Source organism: Pseudophryne corroboree, chromosome 3 (genome assembly GCF_028390025.1).
Source record: "Pseudophryne corroboree isolate aPseCor3 chromosome 3, aPseCor3.hap2, whole genome shotgun sequence".
Lineage (NCBI taxonomy): Eukaryota > Metazoa > Chordata > Amphibia > Anura > Myobatrachidae > Pseudophryne > Pseudophryne corroboree.
This window is the reverse complement of record NC_086446.1, coordinates 745375282-745395405: the sequence shown is the minus strand read 5'-3', so window position 1 is coordinate 745395405 and position 20124 is coordinate 745375282. Positions and strand designations below refer to the sequence as shown.

At 45.4% G+C, this 20124-nt stretch overlaps 1 protein-coding gene across 5 annotated transcripts in view; it reads right to left on the bottom strand.

The window, feature by feature from the left end:
- Positions 1-20124, bottom strand: part of CRTAC1 (cartilage acidic protein 1) — a 1057458-nt gene that overhangs the window by 511187 nt on the left and 526147 nt on the right. For all 5 annotated transcript variants that reach the window (XM_063962302.1, XM_063962305.1, XM_063962306.1 and 2 more), the window contains one exon: positions 15638-15774. In XM_063962302.1, the coding sequence (XP_063818372.1) occupies positions 15638-15774 (137 nt within the window). The remainder of the gene's footprint in view (positions 1-15637; positions 15775-20124) is intronic.

Sequence of the window (20124 nt, the reverse complement as noted above, 5' to 3'; positions counted from 1 at the left end):
GGGTGTCAGAATTGGCGGCCTTGTCTCACAAAAGCCCCTACTTGATTTTTCATGTGGATAGAACAGAATTGAGGACTCGTCCTCAATTTTTACTTAAGGTGATGTCTTCGTTTCATATGAACCAACCTATTGTGGTGCCTGTGGCTACGGATGACTTGGAGGACTCCAAGTCCCTGGATGTAGTCAGGGCCTTGAAAATTTATGTAGCCAGGACGGCTAGGGTTAGGAAAACAGAGGCTCTGTTTGTCCTGTATGCAGACAAGAAGATTGGCGCGCCAGCGTCGAAGCAGACTATTGCTCGCTGGATCTGTAACATGATTCAGCAGGCTTATTCTACGGCTGGATTGCCGTTGCCAAATTCGGTAAAGGCCCATTCCACTAGGAAGGTGGGCTCTTCTTGGGCGGCTGCCCGAGGCGTCTCGGCTTTGCAGTTATGCCGAGCTGCTACTTGGTCGGATTCAAACACTTTTGCAAAATTCTACAAGTTTGATACCCTGGCTGATGAGGACCTCGCGTTTGCTCAATCGGTGCTGCAGAGTCATCCGCACTCTCCCGCCCGGTTTGGAGCTTTGGTATAAACCCCATGGTCCTTACGGAGTCCCCACCATCCTCTAGGACGTAAGAGAAAATAAGATTTTAAACCTACCGGTAAATCTTTTTCTCCTAGTCCGTAGAGGATGCTGGGCGCCCGTCCCAGTGCGGACATATTTCTGCAAGACTTGTACATAGTTATTGCTTACATAAGGGTTATGTTACAGTGGGAATCAGTCTTGGACTGATGCTGTTTTTTGTTCATACTGTTAACTGGTTACATGTTTCCAGGTTATATGGTATGCTTGGTGTGGGCTGGTATGAATCTTGCCCTTAGATTAACAAAATCCTTTCCTCGTATTGTCCCTCTTCTCTGGGCACAGTTCTCTAACTGAGGTCTGGAGGAGGGGCATAGAGGTAGGAGCCAGTGCACATCCATACTATAAGTTCTTTGTAGTGCCCATGTCTCCTGCGGAGCCCGTCTATACCCCATGGTCCTTACGGAGTCCCCAGCATCCTCTACGGACTAGGAGAAAAAGATTTACCGGTAGGGTTAAAATCTTATTTTTCCAATTATAAAACAATTTTACAGTTCTAGATAAGTAGGGATCAAGAATCCCCATTGACCGCACAAAACCATATCAGGAAAACAGTATTGCGCTAAAAAAAAATCACTTCTGTCCTGTCAACGCGTTGTGACTTTTACAGTTCTGTTTCGGAACAAGACCGCCGTACACAGGCGTAGGCAGAGACATGGAAATCACAGACAATGTAGTCTAGGCAGCACATATAAGACACCGAGACAGATGGCTCTTGGTGTTTAATCTGGAAGATTGTAATTTTTACGCACATTAGCGGCGTAATTTATTGACACACGCCGCACAAGCGGAGTCACTTTCTTATTTCATGGATGCGCTGAGCAGCATTAAGAGCCCCCTAAAGAATGTTTTTTTGAATGCTGTGCAAATTGGTTGTTTTATAGAGCAATGTATTTTATTAAACCCCTAAAGTACCGTAAGTGTCCTCTAATTATTTCTGGAAGCTTCATAGATATGTTATTGAAAAGGTTCATTCGTGGGGAAATCATTGCTGAGAACACAGAGCAGTAATTCTGCACCAAGCGTTTCAGATCAGGTAGATTGCAGTCTGTTAAACCGAGATGATAAATGGACAACGTTAGGATCACATTTAGAAGGGATCTGTGTGGAATATTGAGGTCCGCTGAGCATTTTCCAACCTGCGAGAAATGAAAAGGAAAAAAATAAAGCAATACTATAAGTTTGGCAGTTGCCTACTCTGTGAAGCTTCATGCAGTATTCCGCAGCAGTAGTGCAGGTCTATTTTGTACTAAAGGGTCTTTCCATTTGTTTTTATCTTATTATAGGGGTCTTTTTACTAAGCCTTGGATGGAATGTACCAGCCAATCAGTTCCCAACTGTCATTCATCAAACACAGCCTGTGACATGGCAGTTAGGAGATGATTGCCTGGTACTTTATCTCCATCCTAGGCTTAGTAAATAGACCCTTACGTCTCGTGTTGTATTTTATTGGAAAGACACAGGGACGGATGTAATGAAGTTGCCGCTTTAATAAAATGCCCAAGTTTGGCCTGCATCCCGCACCTCTGGCCAATTCGGACTTCATTACATATGGCACATAGGTCCTGATCTGAGTCATACGCCAAATTCTGTGCAAACAGTTGATGGTTTCCAACTGCACATGTGTCTAAGGGCCTAATTCAGCATGGATCGTAGTGGAGACACACCAACTGCCAGTGAGTCAGTTTGGTATGGCAGTTGGTGACATTTGGGGGTCTATTCATGAAGCAGTGAAAAGGGTGGAGGAGTGAGCCTGTGGAGAAGTTGCCCATAGCAACCAATCAGCATTGAAGTAACATTTATAATTTGCATACTATGCAACTGTACGGAGCAGCTGATTGGTTGCCATGGGCAACTTCTCCACAAGCTCACTCTTTTCACTGCTTCATGAATAGACCTCTAAGTGTTGCTCCCCTATTTGAATTTTGGACTTCGCTGCAGCCCGACCTCTGGAGCTGCCACTGATGTGGACAATAGGTCACACCCTGCCCCCACTGTACCATGCCAGGATTGGCCGCAATGTACAGCAGGGTGCGAGGTCATGGATACGCGTTTTCACTGCAAACTGCGTCATCAAGCTACAGGACAGCACATTCCATTTAATTTGGGGGATAGGTCTATGAAATTAAGAAATATCCGAGAATTTCCGGGAGAGCTGGCAATTCATCCATAAAAGGTGTGAGTGATATTATTATGAATTTTGAAGCCCATACTTAATCAATGCAACTTGTTAAATAACTCTATAATGCAGGGTGCTTGGGAAGCATCCATTTCCTCTGTGGGAAAGATGGAGAGCTTCACAAAAACAGTGGCAAAGATTTTTGGGTGGTACATGGCACAATATTTTGAAAAAGAGTATCAACTGGTACAACAAAAACTAGTATTTGACTGACCTGGTGTAACAATTTTGGGGGAACATAAGTCCCCCTTTCCTTCCACACTGCAGGTAGAGTTGCTTTACTTTCTTTTAAGCCATTAGTACAGTGTTTCTAAATATTGACCATCTCGTCACATCAGCATTTTACCCCATTGTGTGCAAAAACTCCGAACTCTGGGGGTTATTCAGGTTTGTTAGCAAATGAAAAAAGTTAGAAATTGGGCAAAACCATGTGCACTGCAGGCGGGGCAGATGTAACGTGCAGAAAGATTTAGATTTGGATGGGTGATATTGTTTCTGTGCATGGTAGGTAAATACTATCTGCTTTATTTTTACACTGTCATTTAGATTTTAATTTATTTAGCAGAGCACCTCACCTCTTTGAAACCAAATAAAGCTGACTCTGGAAATAGTTGTACTGTAATCCCTTACTTCACAAACATGTGCCTTTGCTAATGTGTAAAGTCACAGCTAATTTATCAAGCCTTCCCATTATCCTACGCTTGGCACCTGGGGGCTGTCGATGAGCACTTTCATATACCAAATACCTTACCATTTACATAATGACTACACCTAACACAACAACTCCTTGGATAGTCCTACTTTATGCTTTCAAACGGTCCTTTGAGACGCAAACACATTGTTTCAGCAAAACAAAAGAACCTAGAACAAAATAAACGCGACTGCAAACCATTCTCTGCCTTGTGCGGAAGGTATACACATGAATAGGCAATGTAGGCTTCCATCAGTTCCTGTCTGTACAAGTACGTTAGGTCAAGCACACACATTGAGCGTACTGGTAATATGATTTATTTCGCTCAGGAATAGAGTAGAGATGCCCGAGTCTGGAAGATTTAATAAAGCCCAGATCTGTTTTAAATGCTCCCTTGATGCTGTATTTTATTGTGTTTTGTCAGCTAAACAGTAGGATTATCATTAATATTTTCAAGGTTAAGCTTGAACATTTTACATATTGTTAAGTACCTATCTCTATACTGTATCAAGGTCTTAGAAACGAGTCGCTTCCCCTCCCCTATGCAGAAAACAATATGCAGATGTGTTAAATTGAAGCAAGGTTTTTGTTCCACTGATATCAGTTTCATTATTTATTGCATTTCTGGGACAATGCAAATCACCAGCATATGAAGCTATTAAATGCCCCATTGATGCCAGCTGAGTGCATTAGCATATTCATAAATGGCCCAATGAACAGCAGCTGTCATAGCATGTCGTGAGAACATTGTCACATCATAGGGTAGTAACACGGGATGGAGAAAAGGGACTCAAAGTTACTGAACGCCCACGCTTCTACTTCACAGAAAGCCATTGAACAAGACTAACGTAATGTATTGTAGGTAATCTCATATAAAATATTATCTCCTTAATTATGACCAGAAGAACAGAAAATACCAGATACAGGTTGGAGGTGTTTATCTGTATAGAAAATGAGGACAAGTTGAGAATTGCATTTGCCTGTTCTCCTAAATGTTATGCCCCCCTAACCCTGGATACACTTATCTGGTTAGTGATGGTCATCAACGGATCTACCATTGATTGTCAATGGGTTTAAACCATCAACCAAAATCAGTCGATGGTTGAGCTTACTGCCAGCGCCGATGTTCCTCAACATCAGGCTACTACCACTGAAGGTGTGATATAGGTGGCCCACCATAAATGGCAATAGCCCTTGTTTTTGGCCACACAGATTATCGATGGTCATTGGCCATTCCTACCTATTGCATCCAGTACTCAATTATTCATGCCCACCACTTGCCATTAGCCCACACCCTGAAGCTGGGCTGAACCAGGCCGAGAGGGCACCACGTTTGCTTCCCAAGTGATACCTGTCTCTGTGCCCAGCTTCCTGCTCCTGGCCTCCTATTCTGTGACCTGAGGATGGGATGAGGTCTGGGAGCAGGGAACGCCAACCCAGCGTGCCTCTGCAACTTTGTAGATCGCAATTATTGTATTGTTACACATGAACAACATTGGCAGGATAGTTCTGGGGTATCCAGACTATAGATCTACACTAAAAAGGTCTACAGTCAATAGGTCTACCACTAATGGTAGACATGCATTAGGTGGACAGGGTCAGAAGGTCGACAGGATGAAAAGGTCGACATGAAAAAAGGTAGACAGCTCAAAAGGTCAACAGGGTCAAAAGGTCAACATGGCAATGGTCGACACACATATGGTAGACACAAGTTTTTTAAAGGAAATTTAATTTTTTCAACTTTTTCCATGTGGACTACACTTGGTAATAGTAACTTTGCCCGAATGTGAGGGGACATGGTACACAAATGGGGCTTGTTTGTGGCAGAAAAGTGACAAAACACCCAAAAAAAACTAAAGAAATTTGCGTCTACCTTTTTCGGGTCTACTATTTCCATGTCAACTTTTTTACCGTCGACCATTCCTATTGTCTACCTATTCTATGTCGAACTTTAACCGTTTCGACCCTGTCAACCTAATGCATGTCTACCATTAGTGGTAGACCTATTGACTAGACCTTTTTAGTGTAGATCTAATAATCCACACCCAGTCCTGGAAGGAGAAAGGGATTATGAGACAGATACAAAAACAATGACACCCCTTCGACAAAACGTGCACTGGCTCCCATTCCCCCACAGAATCCTCTTCAAACTCCTCCCCCTCACATACAAGGCCCTCTCTAATTCCACCGCACCATACATCTACAACCTCATCCCATGAGCGAATCCAAGATTTTGCCCGTGCTGCCCCTCTTCACGGGAACAAGCTCCCTTGCTCTATTAGACTCTTCCTGACCTTACAAAGCTTCAAACGGGCACTGAAAACTCACCTGTGCATCAAAATCTACCCTTCCGCATAACCCAGTCTTGAGACCGCTCTCTCATCCTCATGCCTGGCCATCTCTGCCTCGCTTACTTCCTGAGACCAGGCCACCTTCCTTGCTTGTACCTCATGTCAACTGTCTGTCTTCCTCTTCCCTAGATTGTAAGATCCTTGGAGCAGGGCCCTTTTCCCTCCTGCTATCACAGCCATCTTCTCTTGCACTTCAATTACAGCTATCTCCTACTCGGTGACTATCTTGTCTATACCTGATTTTCCTCCTGCTCATGACTGTTCATCTTTTCCAATGGCTGCCCCCAATGTCGGACTGGGGCATGTAGGGCCCACCGGGCGGAATGCAGTGGTAGGGGCCCATGTTTAGGGGTGTGGTCAGTCTACAAAGGGGGTGGAGTCTGCCACCTCATTGGTTTGACTAACCATTAGAGAGTGCAATGTCTGGGCCCCTTCATAAATATATACAGTAAATTCAGCTGCTACATGCATGATAATGTACCAGATTAATAACAGCAATGCACTGTAGAAAATACGTGTGTGGTTCATCAAATCGACAGTGTCTAGGTCGACAATGTTTAGGTCGACCACTACAGGTCGACAGTCACTAGGTCGACATGGATGGAAGGTCGACAGGGTTTCTAGGTCGACATGTGCTAGGTCGACAGGTCTAAAGGTCGACATGAGGATTTTTATTTTTTTTTGTGTCGTTTTCTTCGTAGAGTGACCGGGATCCCAAATTAGTGCACCGTGTCCCCTCGCATGGCTCGCTTCGCTCGCCATCCTACGGGCATGGTGCCTTCGCTCCGCTACCGCTTCGCTCGGCACACTTTACCGTTCTAATCGTAGTCCACGTGGATCGTTAAGTATGAAAAAAAAAAAAAAAAAAATTTGAAAAACTCATGTCGACCTTTAGACCTGTCGACCTAGCACATGTCGACCTAGAAACCCTGTCGACCTTCCATCCATGTCGACCTAGTGACTGTCGACCTATAGTGGTCGACCTAAACATTGTCGACCTAGACACTGTCTATCTTCAGACCGGATCCCAGAAAATACACCATAGCCCAGTATAAGGTAACATATGTATAATGTATAATTCAAGTGCACAATATGGAATCTGATCCTTAGAGCAGGAGGTGGGCCCCAGGCAATGGGGCCCACCGGTGGTTTCCCCTGTTCCCCTGTGGGCCAGTCCAAGCCTGCCTGCCCCACTCCCAGTAGTATGCCGATTACGTCTTTGCTTCCTGACATCTCAGATGTATTGTGTAATGAGAAATGTGGTGCTAAGTGTTACCTGTGCTCTGTATTAGTTTTCTATGATGTTATGTTCTGTATACCCTGTATTGTTCTAATGTGTGTTGTATGTACGGCGCTGCGAAACACTTGTGGCGCCTTATAAATAAATTGTAATAATAATACTGAGTGGAACATGTTTATGAATTGTGAACGTTTCAAGTACTTGTACAACCAATAATACAATCCTCAAGTGCAACACAGAAATTCAAAATAACTACAACAGCTTTTGATGCTGCCTAAGGCAGAAGTTCTCCTCATGGTACCCCAGCGGTCCAGGTATTAAGTTTATCTCCTACAGTCGCCTCCTGCTGCATTTGCATTTTAATTAGATAGAATTGCACGGTAGTGCAATTCCATACAAACATGAATTAGGCCATATGTGCAATGTGGTAGACATGATTCCTGGATCACTTAAGTTTGCTGTCCTAAAAAAATTGGCTGTGGGAGAAACTCCTTATTGCAATAAAAGCTCTATTCAAAAAACTCTGCCAAAGTCCAAATTAATGGAAAGACATCAAGCACCATCCATAAAGGCAATCGCTCCAGACAGAGTTGCCCTTTATTTCTTCTTGTATTTGTATTAACGGTAAAGCCATTAGCAAATTTAATTAGGTCAAATCCAGACGTTATGAGTTTAGGTGTTGGGGAAAGGGAATATAAATTATCCTTATTTGCAGATGATGTGCTACTTATGTTCTCTTCCCCCGGCTTCCAAATTTATATGACTCTTGATTCGTATTCCATTTTATTAGGTTATAAAATAAATGATGCTAAAATCAGAGACTTTTCACATCTTGCACTCTGAGAAATTAACCTTAGCCCAATATTGTACGTTTAATTGGAAAACCAGGTAAATCCAATATTAGTATATTTAATGAATGAACAATTATAGCCTACTATGGGGGAAATTTACTAAGCTCCCGATTTTGACCGAGATGCCGTTTTTTCATCAAAGTGTCATCTCGGTAATTTACTAAACACTAATCACGGCAGAGATGAGGGCATTAGTAATTTTTTGCAAGCCCAAGTAAAAAATTACGAATGAATACACCATCGGTCAAAACGCGGCTGTTTAAGTATGAATCTCGGTCATTTACTAAGAAGTGCAAAGCAAAAAACAAACAAACACTGCCGTGAAAAATTACAACTCGTAAAAAAGTGCTAAAAAAAACAGACCTACTTTTTTTTTCCGTGATTGGATAGGCATGCAGGAATCCATGAGATCCGTGCATGTATATCAGTGGGAAGGGGTGGGAAAGTTGTTATTTTATTTAAAAAAATTGCGTGGGGTCCCCCCTCCTAAGCATAACCAGCCTCGGGCTCTTTGAGCCGATCCTGGTTGCAGAAATATGGGTAAAAAATGACAGGGGTTCCCCCATATTTAAGCAACCAGCATCGGGCTCTGCGCCTGGTCCTGGTCCCAAAAATACGGGGGACAAAAAGAGTAGGGGTCCCCCGTATTTTTAAAACCAGCACCGGGCTCCACTAGCTGGACAGATAATGCCACAGCCGGGGGTCACTTTTATATAGTGCCCTGCGGCCGTGGCATCAAAAATCCAACTAGTCACTCCTGGCCGGGGTACCCTGGGGGAGTGGGGACCCCTTCAATCAAGGGGTCCCCCCCCCCTGCCACCCAAGGGCCAGGGGTGAAGCCCGAGGCTGTCCCCCCCCCCATCCAATGGGCTGCGGATGGGGAGGCTGATAGCCTTTGTTGTAAAAGAAAAGATATTGTTTTTAGTAGCAGTACTACAAGGCCCAGCAAGCCTCCCCCGCATGCTGGTACTTGGAGAACCACAAGTACCAGCATGCGACGGAAAAACGGGCCCGCTGGTACCTGTAGTACTACTACTAAAAAAATACCCAAAAAAAGACAAGACACACACACCGTGAAAGTATAATTTTATTACATACATACACACATACATACATACTTACCTTAAGTTCCCACGCAGGTCGGTCCTCTTCTCCAGTAGAATCCAAGGGGTACCTGTTGAAGAAATTATACTCACGAGATCCAGGGGTCCAGGCTCCTCGGGAAATCCAGGGGTAATCCACGTACTTGCATAAAATAAGAAAACGGAAAGCCGAGCCACGAACTGAAAGGGGCCCCATGTTTTCACATGGGACTCCTTTCCACGAATGCCAGAAACCCACTCTGACTGATGTCTAAGTGGGTTTCTTCAGCCAATCAGGGAGTGCCACGTTGTAGCACTCTCCTGATCGGCTGTGTGCTCCTGTACTGAGTGACAGGCGGCACACGACAGTGTTACAATGTAGCGCCTATGCGCTACATTGTAACCAATGCTGGGAACTTTCTGCTCAGCGGTGACGTCACTTTAGGTCAACCGCAGGGCAGAAAGTTCCCATCATTGGTTACAATGTAGCGCATAGGCGCTACATTGTAACACTGCCGTGTGCTGCCTGTCAGTGAGGACAGGAGCACACAGACGATCAGGAGAGTGCTACAACGTGGCACTCCCTGATTGGCTGAAGAAACCCACTTAGACATCAGTCAGAGTGGGTTTCTGGCATTCGTGGAAAGGAGTCCCATGTGAAAACATGGGGCCCCTTTCAGTTCGTGGCTCGGCTTTCCGTTTTCTTATTTTATGCAAGTACGTGGATTACCCCTGGATTTCCCGAGGAGCCTGGACCCCTGGATCTCGTGAGTATAATTTCTTCAACAGGTACCCCTTGGATTCTACTGGAGAAGAGGACCGACCTGCGTGGGAACTTAAGGTAAGTATGTATGTATGTGTGTATGTATGTAATAAAATTATACTTTCACGGTGTGTGTGTCTTGTCTTTTTTTGGGTATTTTTTTAGTAGTAGTACTACAGGTACCAGCGGGCCCGTTTTTCCGTCGCATGCTGGTACTTGTGGTTCTCCAAGTACCAGCATGCGGGGGAGGCTTGCTGGGCCTTGTAGTACTGCTACTAAAAACAATATCTTTTCTTTTACAACAAAGGCTATCAGCCTCCCCATCCGCAGCCCATTGGATGGGGGGGGACAGCCTCGGGCTTCACCCCTGGCCCTTGGGTGGCGGGGGGGGGGGGACCCCTTGATTGAAGGGGTCCCCACTCCCCCAGGGTACCCCGGCCAGGAGTGACTAGTTGGATTTTTGATGCCACGGCCGCAGGGCACTATATAAAAGTGACCCCCGGCTGTGGCATTATCTGTCCAGCTAGTGGAGCCCGGTGCTGGTTTTAAAAATACGGGGGACCCCTACTCTTTTTGTCCCCCGTATTTTTGGGACCAGGACCAGGCGCAGAGCCCGATGCTGGTTGCTTAAATATGGGGGAACCCCTGTCATTTTTTCCCACATATTTTTGCAACCAGGATCGGCTCAAAGAGCCCGAGGCTGGTTATGCTTAGGAGGGGGGACCCCACGCATTTTTTATTATTATTTTACAGTGTTTAATTTAAAAAAAAATAAAAATAAACCCCAGCACGGATCACACAGATCCGGCCGAGATTGATTGTAAAAAAAGTCGGCAGTGTTTTGCTAATCACTGCCGTAAAAATAGAAAAAAAACCACGAATGACATCGACATCGGAACAAAAGAAAAACCCGAATACGACAGCTTAGTAAATTAGTCGTAATCAATTCAAAAAGTTGCAGTTTTACACTTTCGATGTCATTCGTGATTGAACTTTGACCTGAATCTGGAAAATACGAATCTTAGTAAATTTACCCCTATGTATTAAGAACTTTCTTCTTCTAATTGTCTTCAGGCAAGGAGACAGCACACAAACTCTTGTGGTGTAAGAATGGTGGCTATATACATCAATGTTGTACGAAGAATCCTTTACCTTACAGAGACTCCCGAGTGAGACTCTACAATCATTTCCAAATTTGATTAAGATAAGGGTAGTTAAAAAGTCTTAACTTTAATCAGGATCTGTCGTGATGGAGGCAGAGGTCTTCCAGATGTAAGAAATATTATTCATATTATTCTTCTGTGCCAAATTTTGGTGTGACTTGCTCCATCAGGAATTCTCTCCTAGATACAAATTAAAACGGACGGAACCTCCATCCTTTCTATATGACTATAGACAGCCAGAGATCCAGCTATTAACTGCCATGTTACAGGCTGTTTTAAAAAAAATTACAGTTAAGAGTTGATTGGCTGGTACTTTATCTCCACTTTATCTCTCTCCAAGGCTTAGTACATCTGCCCCTCAAAGTTTTGATTAATCTACCCCTCAATGTGGTTGTTCTGAATGACATACCACTTCACCACATGCCGTTCCCCTTTAAGGCCTTTATGTGAACTCTTGAAAGATTTAGCATAGTGCTAGTGTTCATGAGTTCAATTCCTGATCAAGACACCATAAGTGTGGAGTTTACATGTTCTCCTCAAGTTTACATGGTTTTCCCAACAGCAGCTGCATTCGGATTGGAATGGCACCTGAAGCCAGTAGAGTTTCCCGGGGTGAACTTAGGATGCTTCTGGCAGTGACCTTCTTCCTTGTGCCAGTTACTGTGGGCCAGAAAATCGCTGCAAATACAGTATTCATCACTAAGCACTGGTCCATAGTTGGAATAGAGAAAAAGTACAGACTACTGTCTATACACAACAAGAGAGAGACATTTACCAGATATGGGATATATGGGATAGTTTACTTACAAACCAGTAATTCCAAATACTTCCTAATTATAGGGTTAATTGAGATGTGGTTGGGGTTGCTATCAATGGGGGTAATTCAGAGTTGATCGCAGCAGTAAATTTGTTAGCAGTTGGGCAAAACCATGTGCACTGCAGGTGGGGCAGATGTAACATGTGCAGAGAGAGTTAGATTTGGGTGGGTTATTTTGTTTCTGTTAGGGGTAAATAATGGATGCTTTATTTTTACACAGCAATTTAGATTTCAGTTTGAACACACCCCACCCAAATCTAACTCTCTCTCTGCACATGTTATATCTGCCCCACCTGCAGTGCACATGGGCCCTCATTCCGAGTTGTTCGCTCGGTAAAAATCTTCGCATCGCAGCGATTTTCCGCTTAATGCGCATGCGCAATGTCCGCACTGCGACTGCGCCAAGTAAATTTGCTATGCACTTAGGATTTTTACTCACGGCTTTTTCATCGTTCTGGTGATCGTAATGTGATTGACAGGAAATGGGTGTTACTGGGCGGAAACAGGCCGTTTTATGGAGTGTGTGAAAAAACGCTACCGTTTCCGGAAAAAACGCAGGAGTGGCCGGAGAAACGGAGGAGTGTCTGGGCGAACGCTGGGTGTGTTTGTGACGTCAAACCAGGAACGATAGGCACTGAACTGATCGCAGATGCCGAGTAAGTCTGAAGCTACTCTGAAACTGCTACGAGGTGTGTAATCGCAATATTGCGAATCTTTAGTTCGCAATTTTAAGAAGCTAAGATTCACTCCCAGTAGGCGGCGGCTTGGCGTGTGCAATACTGCTAAAATCGCCTTGCGAGCGAACAACTCGGAATGAGGGCCCTGGTTTTGCCCAACTGCTAACAAATTTGTTGCTGCGATCAACTCTGAATTAGGCCCTATGTACCTTTTTACAATATTAGTTATCAATACTGAGAAAATATGATTTTTTTTTTTAATGCCGTTTTTCCTTTTCTTAGCTCACAGGATAAGTAATTGGGAAATGTCACTCTTTTGGAATACCCTTCCCTACATATACACACACGCACTCACATATATTATATAGTATGCCTTGCGATCGGGGAATTATATATTGCTCACATCACTGACCTCCTAAGCTCCTCCTCCGTAACGTGGCAATCTGCTGCAGAACATTGAATTGCAGCACAATAAATGTACAGTATTTACTTAAATATAACTTCTCCAGTTATAGCATGTATATTATTCAGCGCAATAACACATAACCTTTTAAAGTTAAATAGTATCTCTTTGTTATATTTCGTTTCTGTGTCGGCTTTGCTCCACGGCGACCAGTATTATTCAGCGCCTGTTTGCACTCTCAACCGAGAAACGCATCGCTTGAACTACTCATCGCTCAGATAATGCCAGAAGTTATAAAGTTCAAGAAGACTAATATGTCTGAGGGCAGAACTACTTAAAGTGCCATTCATCCTAAGCTCGCAGAGACGGTGGCACTGTCTCTAAGACGCCAATTTAATAAAAGGTCACACTGGAACACAGTTCAAGGCAGGGGAGTTATAAATGGCCTGTACAATTGCGGAAGCCCAAAACAAAGTGAGAAGAGATGGTTGCGATGCCGACTTTAATACTGCTACATATCAAAATTCAATTTGGAAAAGACAAAAAAAAAAAAAAAAAAGATCTAGCACAGTCCCAGATATAAAATAGTTCCCTTTAAATGTAATTGTTCATTTGTGACAACAAAAGCCTGAGTTCCACTTTTTATGCAATTTTCTGCAATGTGTGGTAAGAAAAGACAAGAAAAAGAAAACATCCAGCAGCATATTATTAAAGAAATAACTGTATGGACAGGGTGATTCAAAAGTCGCAGTACACCCTTTTGTTTAAACAACTGTGCAGGAAATGGGAAAACTGAATACTCCAGTAAGGAATGGGTGAGGTGGGCTATCTTTTAGGGTATGTACCGAACATGGGCGCCATCTTGATATCGGACGCCTTGAATCTAAGTCAGTTTTTTTTTTTTTGGAAAGGGGGTCGTGTAACATGTCAATCAACATCAGAATTTGCTGAAAAGTTTATTGCTGAAAGTAGATTTGAAATAGCAGTTATAGCTCAAAAGTTACAACACTCTGATGTACTGTAAGTGGCAATGTGGACGGATCTTGCGTAAGACGCTGTCGACTGCGCTTGCGCCAAATCAGACATAAGCACACGGATGGAGGGCCGGATTCGGATTTGCTCGCAGACCCGATGGGTTACATACAAATCTGGTGATGGGGGACTGGGGTGGTTTTAGAGAGGAGAGGGACTTTGTACAGGATCTCTGTCAGCGCAGGAGAGTCTGGCTTTGTGCCAAGGTCTACCACACAGGTGCAGGTCTGCGGGAACATGGCGCCTGTGCCTTGTTCCCGGGGACATCTATACTGTGCATGAGCGAATCACCAGGAAAATGGCTGCCACAACATTTTCCCTGTGATTTCTGCCCATAGCTCAGGCCACCGTGGGACTTTGGAGGGGTAAGTATATTTATATGGGTGCAGGGTGCGCGTTTTTGCGCCCCCCCCCCCCCCTGGATCATGTGCACCACACACCTTGCACCCATTATAGATGCGCCAATTATGTGGGGAAGAGAGCATGCAGTCCCACCTTAGCCGCAGCGCATTTGGGGGCAGAGCGGGGGTGGCAACCGGGACCATTCTACAAACTGGGGGGGTGTTGTCTTCCGTTTGTAGGCGTATCAATCCCAGGGTCTGTGTTGTTGGATGCAGACTTTCTGGACCCGACAAAGGGATTCTGTCGGCCAGTCTAAGCAAGCTTTGGCTTACGCAGACTGGCCGAGGGATGTGACTATCGTGACCGACACTCGGATCTCACAGAGGCTGGCAAGAGACATCTTTTCCTACAGACACCTCCTGCAGCATTAGAATACTTGTTGTATGGTATTGCGGAGTCGCAGGGCTGACGTGATGCGATTGTAAGCTTGCGAGCAGGGCCTTCCTACCTCTATGTCTGTCTGTTTTTACCCAGTTTTGTTCTATTACTGTTGTTCTAATTGTAAAGCGCAACGGAATATGCTGCGCTATATAAGAAACTGTTAATAAATAATAAAATAAATAAATAAGCGGGCTCTGCAATGCAGGGAACGCCGAACACCCTAAAACCAGCAGTGCACAGATGCTTCCCTGCGGCTGTGTAATACCAACCATATTGGAATCAGTTCCTGAGTTCGCTAAAGCACACGGATGATCTGACATTCAACCGGCCACATTATGGGGCAGATGTATTAAACCTGGAGAAGGGATAAGGAAGTGATAAAGCAGTGATAAGTGTAAGGTGATAACGCACCAGCCAATCAGCTCCTAACTGTCATTTTTTAAATTCGTAATGATTTGCTGGTACGATATCACCTTGTGCTTATCACTGCTTTATCACTTATCCCTTCTCCAGGTTAATACATCTGCCCCTAACGCGTGAAAAGGGCATTTCTGGACCATGACCTTCGGAACGTATGCAAGTCTTCCTTCTAGTAGGAGTGTCATGGGAGTTTTATGAGAATATCATGGGCATGTAGTATGACTTTTGTGCTTAATTGTACAATGCGGAGACAAGAGGGGCACCTGTTAGACTAATCTTATGCACCTACTAATGATGATGGCTGTGGACATAAGAGTGGGCAGGAAGGGCTCCCTGTACGGTTGCATGGATATTCTGCACACACCGGTGGATTTTCGCATTGCCATAACATAGTGAGCAGGCTGCTGCAGCCGCAAACATATCTGACTTAGAATTAGCCTCCATCTGGGCACCACATAAAACATTACGCTGATGCCAGGAGAGTTAGCATCATTAGTGAGACACCCATTTATCTGTTCATCTTGTTACATTTCCAAACATGTGCCATAAATCTCACCTTTCTGTCAATGCAGGCCACGGATCGTCCAGAAAACCGATTCACCACGCCCCTGCGAATGTTGACGTCATCGCTTAGGATGTCTTCCCAACGCCCATTCCTAAACTTGAACAGCTTATCGGAGTATGTCGCTATACCTGCAAAGGAAAGAAGATCATTAAGATGCAGGATAATCTAAGTCAGGTGGATCATATAAAGCGCAACAGACCAACTCAGACCTCTAGGAACGTTGCTATGCTTCTAGGATTTCTCAGATTAACGGGCACTCGGTAAATTCACGCTGTCGTATTGATCTCTAAGAAAAAGAGTTTTGGTCTGAAAGCTCAGAAATACTTCCCTGTCAATGGTCCCCAAGTAGGACACTCTCGTTTCTTGTGGGAACTATAATTGAGATGTCTGCTTAAACAAAATACAGCATGTTATCTACCTGGTAGCTATTGTAAAAGGCTTGTTACTCTAGAAGGTACAGAATTCCTGTCCATGATATGTGAGCCGTTACCTACAGGACTCCCAGGGGAACAATCTGTAACCTGCCAATGGTGGTCATTCCGAGTTGTTTGCTCGCTAGCAGTTTTAAGCAGCCGTGAAAATGCTATGCCGCCTCCCACTGGGAGTGTATTTTAGCATAGCAGAAGTGCGAACAAAAGGATCGCAGAGCGGCTACAAAGTTTTTTGTGCAGTTTCTGAGTAGCTCTAAACCTACTCAGCGCTTGCGATCACTTCAGACTGTTCAGTTCCTGTTTTTACGTCACAAACACGCCCTGCGTTCGGCCAGCCACGCCTGCGTTTTTCCTGGCACGCCTGCATTTTTTCGAACTCGCCCTGAAAACAGTCAGTTGACGCCCAGAAACGACCACTTCCTGTCAATCACTCTGCGGCCAGCAGTGCGACTGAAAAGCTTAGCTAGACCCTGTGTGAAATTACATCGTTCATTGTAATAGTACGTCGCGCGTGCGCATTGAGCCGCATAAGCATGCGCAGAAGTCCCTTTTTTTTGCCTCATCGCTGCACAGCGAACGACGGCAGCCAGCGATCAACTCGGAATGACCACCAATGTGCACACTAGTGTGTAGGGGGGCTTATTATATTCATTTACTGCGCAGATCTAACACCTGCGCAGTTACCAACAATATAAATTAGAATCATTCCTGACAGTTTAGAGAACATAACAGATGGTAAGATAGGAACGTTACATGCACTGCAGGAAAAGCAAAATTACTTTACGACACGCAGGGAGACACCAGTGAAACGTGGAACATTTCCAAAAATTATCTTTAAAATATGAGACAAATAAATAGTAGGGGGAAAATGAATATATTAGTATGTTTTTATTCCATATTAGCTAAAGTTGATCTATTTTCAGGGCCCGCTTCAGACCTGATTGCTGCTGTGTGTTTTCGCAAAGCGGGCGATTATCGATAGACTGCGCATGCATATGCACTGCAATGCGCACGTGTAACGCCAAACAACAATAGGCATGGTGTGAAAATTTCAATTGCACAGCCATTCGCACGCTGATCGACAGGAAGAGGCCGTTTGTGGGTGGCTGACTAAGGGATGGCGTTAGTAGCACAGCATATGCATGGGATCGCACACTTGCACAGGCAAATTTACACTCCCCTTGGGCGGCGACTATCTGAACGCAGGACAGCAAAATTAGCAGCCCAGCGATCAGGTCTGAATCGCCCCCTATATGGAGTAATCTAGAGAAACCGTAAACCAAAGAGTACAGGGGGTAATTCCAAGTTGATAGCAGCAGGAATTTTGTTAGCAGTTGGGCAAAACCATATGCACTGCAGGGGAGGCAGATATAACATGTGCAGAGAGAGTTAGATTTGGGTGTGGTGTGTTCAATCTGCAATCTAATTTGCAGTGTAAAAATAAAGCAGCCAGTATTTACCCTGCACAGAAATAAAATAACCCACCCAAATCTAACTCTTTCTGCACATGTTATATCTGCCTCCCCTGCAGTGCACATGGTTTTGCCCAATTGCTAACAAACTTGCTGCTGCGATCAACTCAGAATTAGGCCCACAGAGTGTTACTAAGCCTGGGGTTAAGACATGATCCGGGGTACCAAAGGGGGGGTAACTGTACCCGACAAGATGCCATGGCTATGATCCCCATGTTATATATCCACGACACATCGCTACAAACAGAACAGGGTTCCTGATTTAAACAAAGTAAACATTCACTGAAACTAAAAACTTGCTCAGAGTGCACATCACCATCCAGTGTTTGTGTTTATTCCATACAGATGTGTCCCTCCTTCCTCATTTATCCTACGTACATTATGATCCACGTTACATGGGCAGGGCCGGCGATACCATTAGGCAGCTTTAGGCAGCTGCCTATGGGCGGGTGATCTGAAGGGGCGGTCCGCTGAGAATGCCCTGGGAAATGTATGCTGCAGAGTTAAGGCAGGGCCGGCTCGATTGTTACGCCGGGTACGCGCTGAATACAGCGCTACAGTGAGGAGGGCGGAGCTGTAGTGGCGGGTCGCGGCATTGCGCTGCGGAGCAGCAGTGGCAGGGGTGAGAATTTGTCTTCGTGTCAAGCTGTGCTGCCCGCTGACCTGCAATAGAGTGACAGAGGCGGCATTTTGAATGCAGCACTAGCTGTGAGCCAATCGCAGCTAGTGCTGCATTCAAAATGCTGCCTCTGTCACTCTATTGCAGGTCCGCGGACAGCACATCTTGATTGTGCAGCAGCCAGCAGGTTACCTCAGCAGCCTTCATGTGTCCGGCGTAGACTCTGTTCCGGACGCTGAGGTATTCGAAACCCCTGAGTTGCCTCTAGGAGGGGACAGATCCTTTTCCACCTTCCAGAAAGAGAAGGTGCTGCAGGGGCAGGCAGGAGTGGGGAGCGGAGAAAGGAGCACACAAGAGAAGAAAGAGCAGGACAACCTGCTCCCACCCACCAGAGCACCTCACAAGCCCCCTTTCTGAGTAAGTATGCTCATCCATAGGCAGAAATAATGTTTTCAGTGCAATCAGGCTGCTACTGGCTCCCCCGCACTCTGTAAAGTAAGTGCTGCTCTTGGTTGTCCAGACACAGCCAGTGGCGCACGCAGGGGGGGGGGGGTCTGAATATCCAGAACCCCCCACCTGATCAGCCAAATTATTTTTTGCAGACAGAGACAGCTGTGTCTCTGTCTCAATACAAACCGCGATCGCGACCGCGGTGCTGCAGGGACCTCTCATCGGCAGAGCTCAGTCTCACTCTCTGTACAGAGGAGCGTGAGAACTGCTGCTACCTCAAGGTGGGTACACACTGGCCGATATATCGGCCGTTCTCTTGAACAGCCGATATATCATGGGTCCGTCGGCCAGTGTGTACGGCCGATACGTCTGTGAACTCCGTCGTTCACAGACGTATCGCGTCAGCCCCGCAGCACAGCCGACGGCCAATATATCTACTGATATATTGGCGCCTCGCTGTGTGTGTATGGGCGGTCGGCCGACCGCCCGTACACATGCTGCGGCGGCCGGCGGTAATTGACAGCTGAACTGGGCGGGCGTGTGTACACGCCCGCCCAGTCTATGACGTCAGTCCCCGATGGATCGGACAGTGTGTATGCACAGCACACTGCCCGATCCGTCCATAGATATATCTGCCGATCAATTGATCTGCAGATATATCTACCAGTGTGTACCCACCATCACCTACTCCTCAAATTCTGCAGGTGCCGCACCACCAGCTCCTGTATATTCACATATATATGCAGGCACCCAGCGCACACAGCATTACTATTAGGAGAGCCAGACCACTCCTGTCTCTCTCTCTCTCTCTCTCTCTTTCTCTCTCTCTCCACACACACACACACACACACACACACACACACACACACACACACACACACACACACACACACCATAGAGGAAGGTCTGTCTCTCCTTGTATCAAAACAGCACTGGGTGCCAGGGTCATGAATACCAATGTAATTTATAAGGGTTCTCTACCACAGGTTGAGTTTAGGTGAGAGATGTGTGTGTGTCCCAAAGACTTAATCGGTTTATTTATTATTTTCAATGTGATAAGGTTTTGTTGTCCTGCATTGTCTATTCCTTCAGCTAAATTTGCCCAAAACGATATAATTACCATCACTCTGATGGGCCCTACACACATACCGATCCGCCGACGAGCTGCCCGACGGCAGATACGGGCAACCCAGCGGCGGGGGGGGGGCAGTGACGGGGGGAGTGAAGTTTCTTCACTCCCCCCGTCACCCGGCTCCATAGCAGTGCAGGTGAATATGGACGAGGTCGTCCATATTAGCCTGCATGCATAAGCGACGGGGCACCAACGATTAACGAGCGCGGGCCGTGCATCGTTCATCGCTGGTGCCTACACACAGAACGATATGAATGAGTTCTCGTTCATTTATGAACGAGAACGTTCATATCGTTCTGCTTTATCTGCCAGTGTGTAGGGCCAATTACTGTAACAACAGAACTTTATCAAATTAAAAATAATAAAGAAACAAA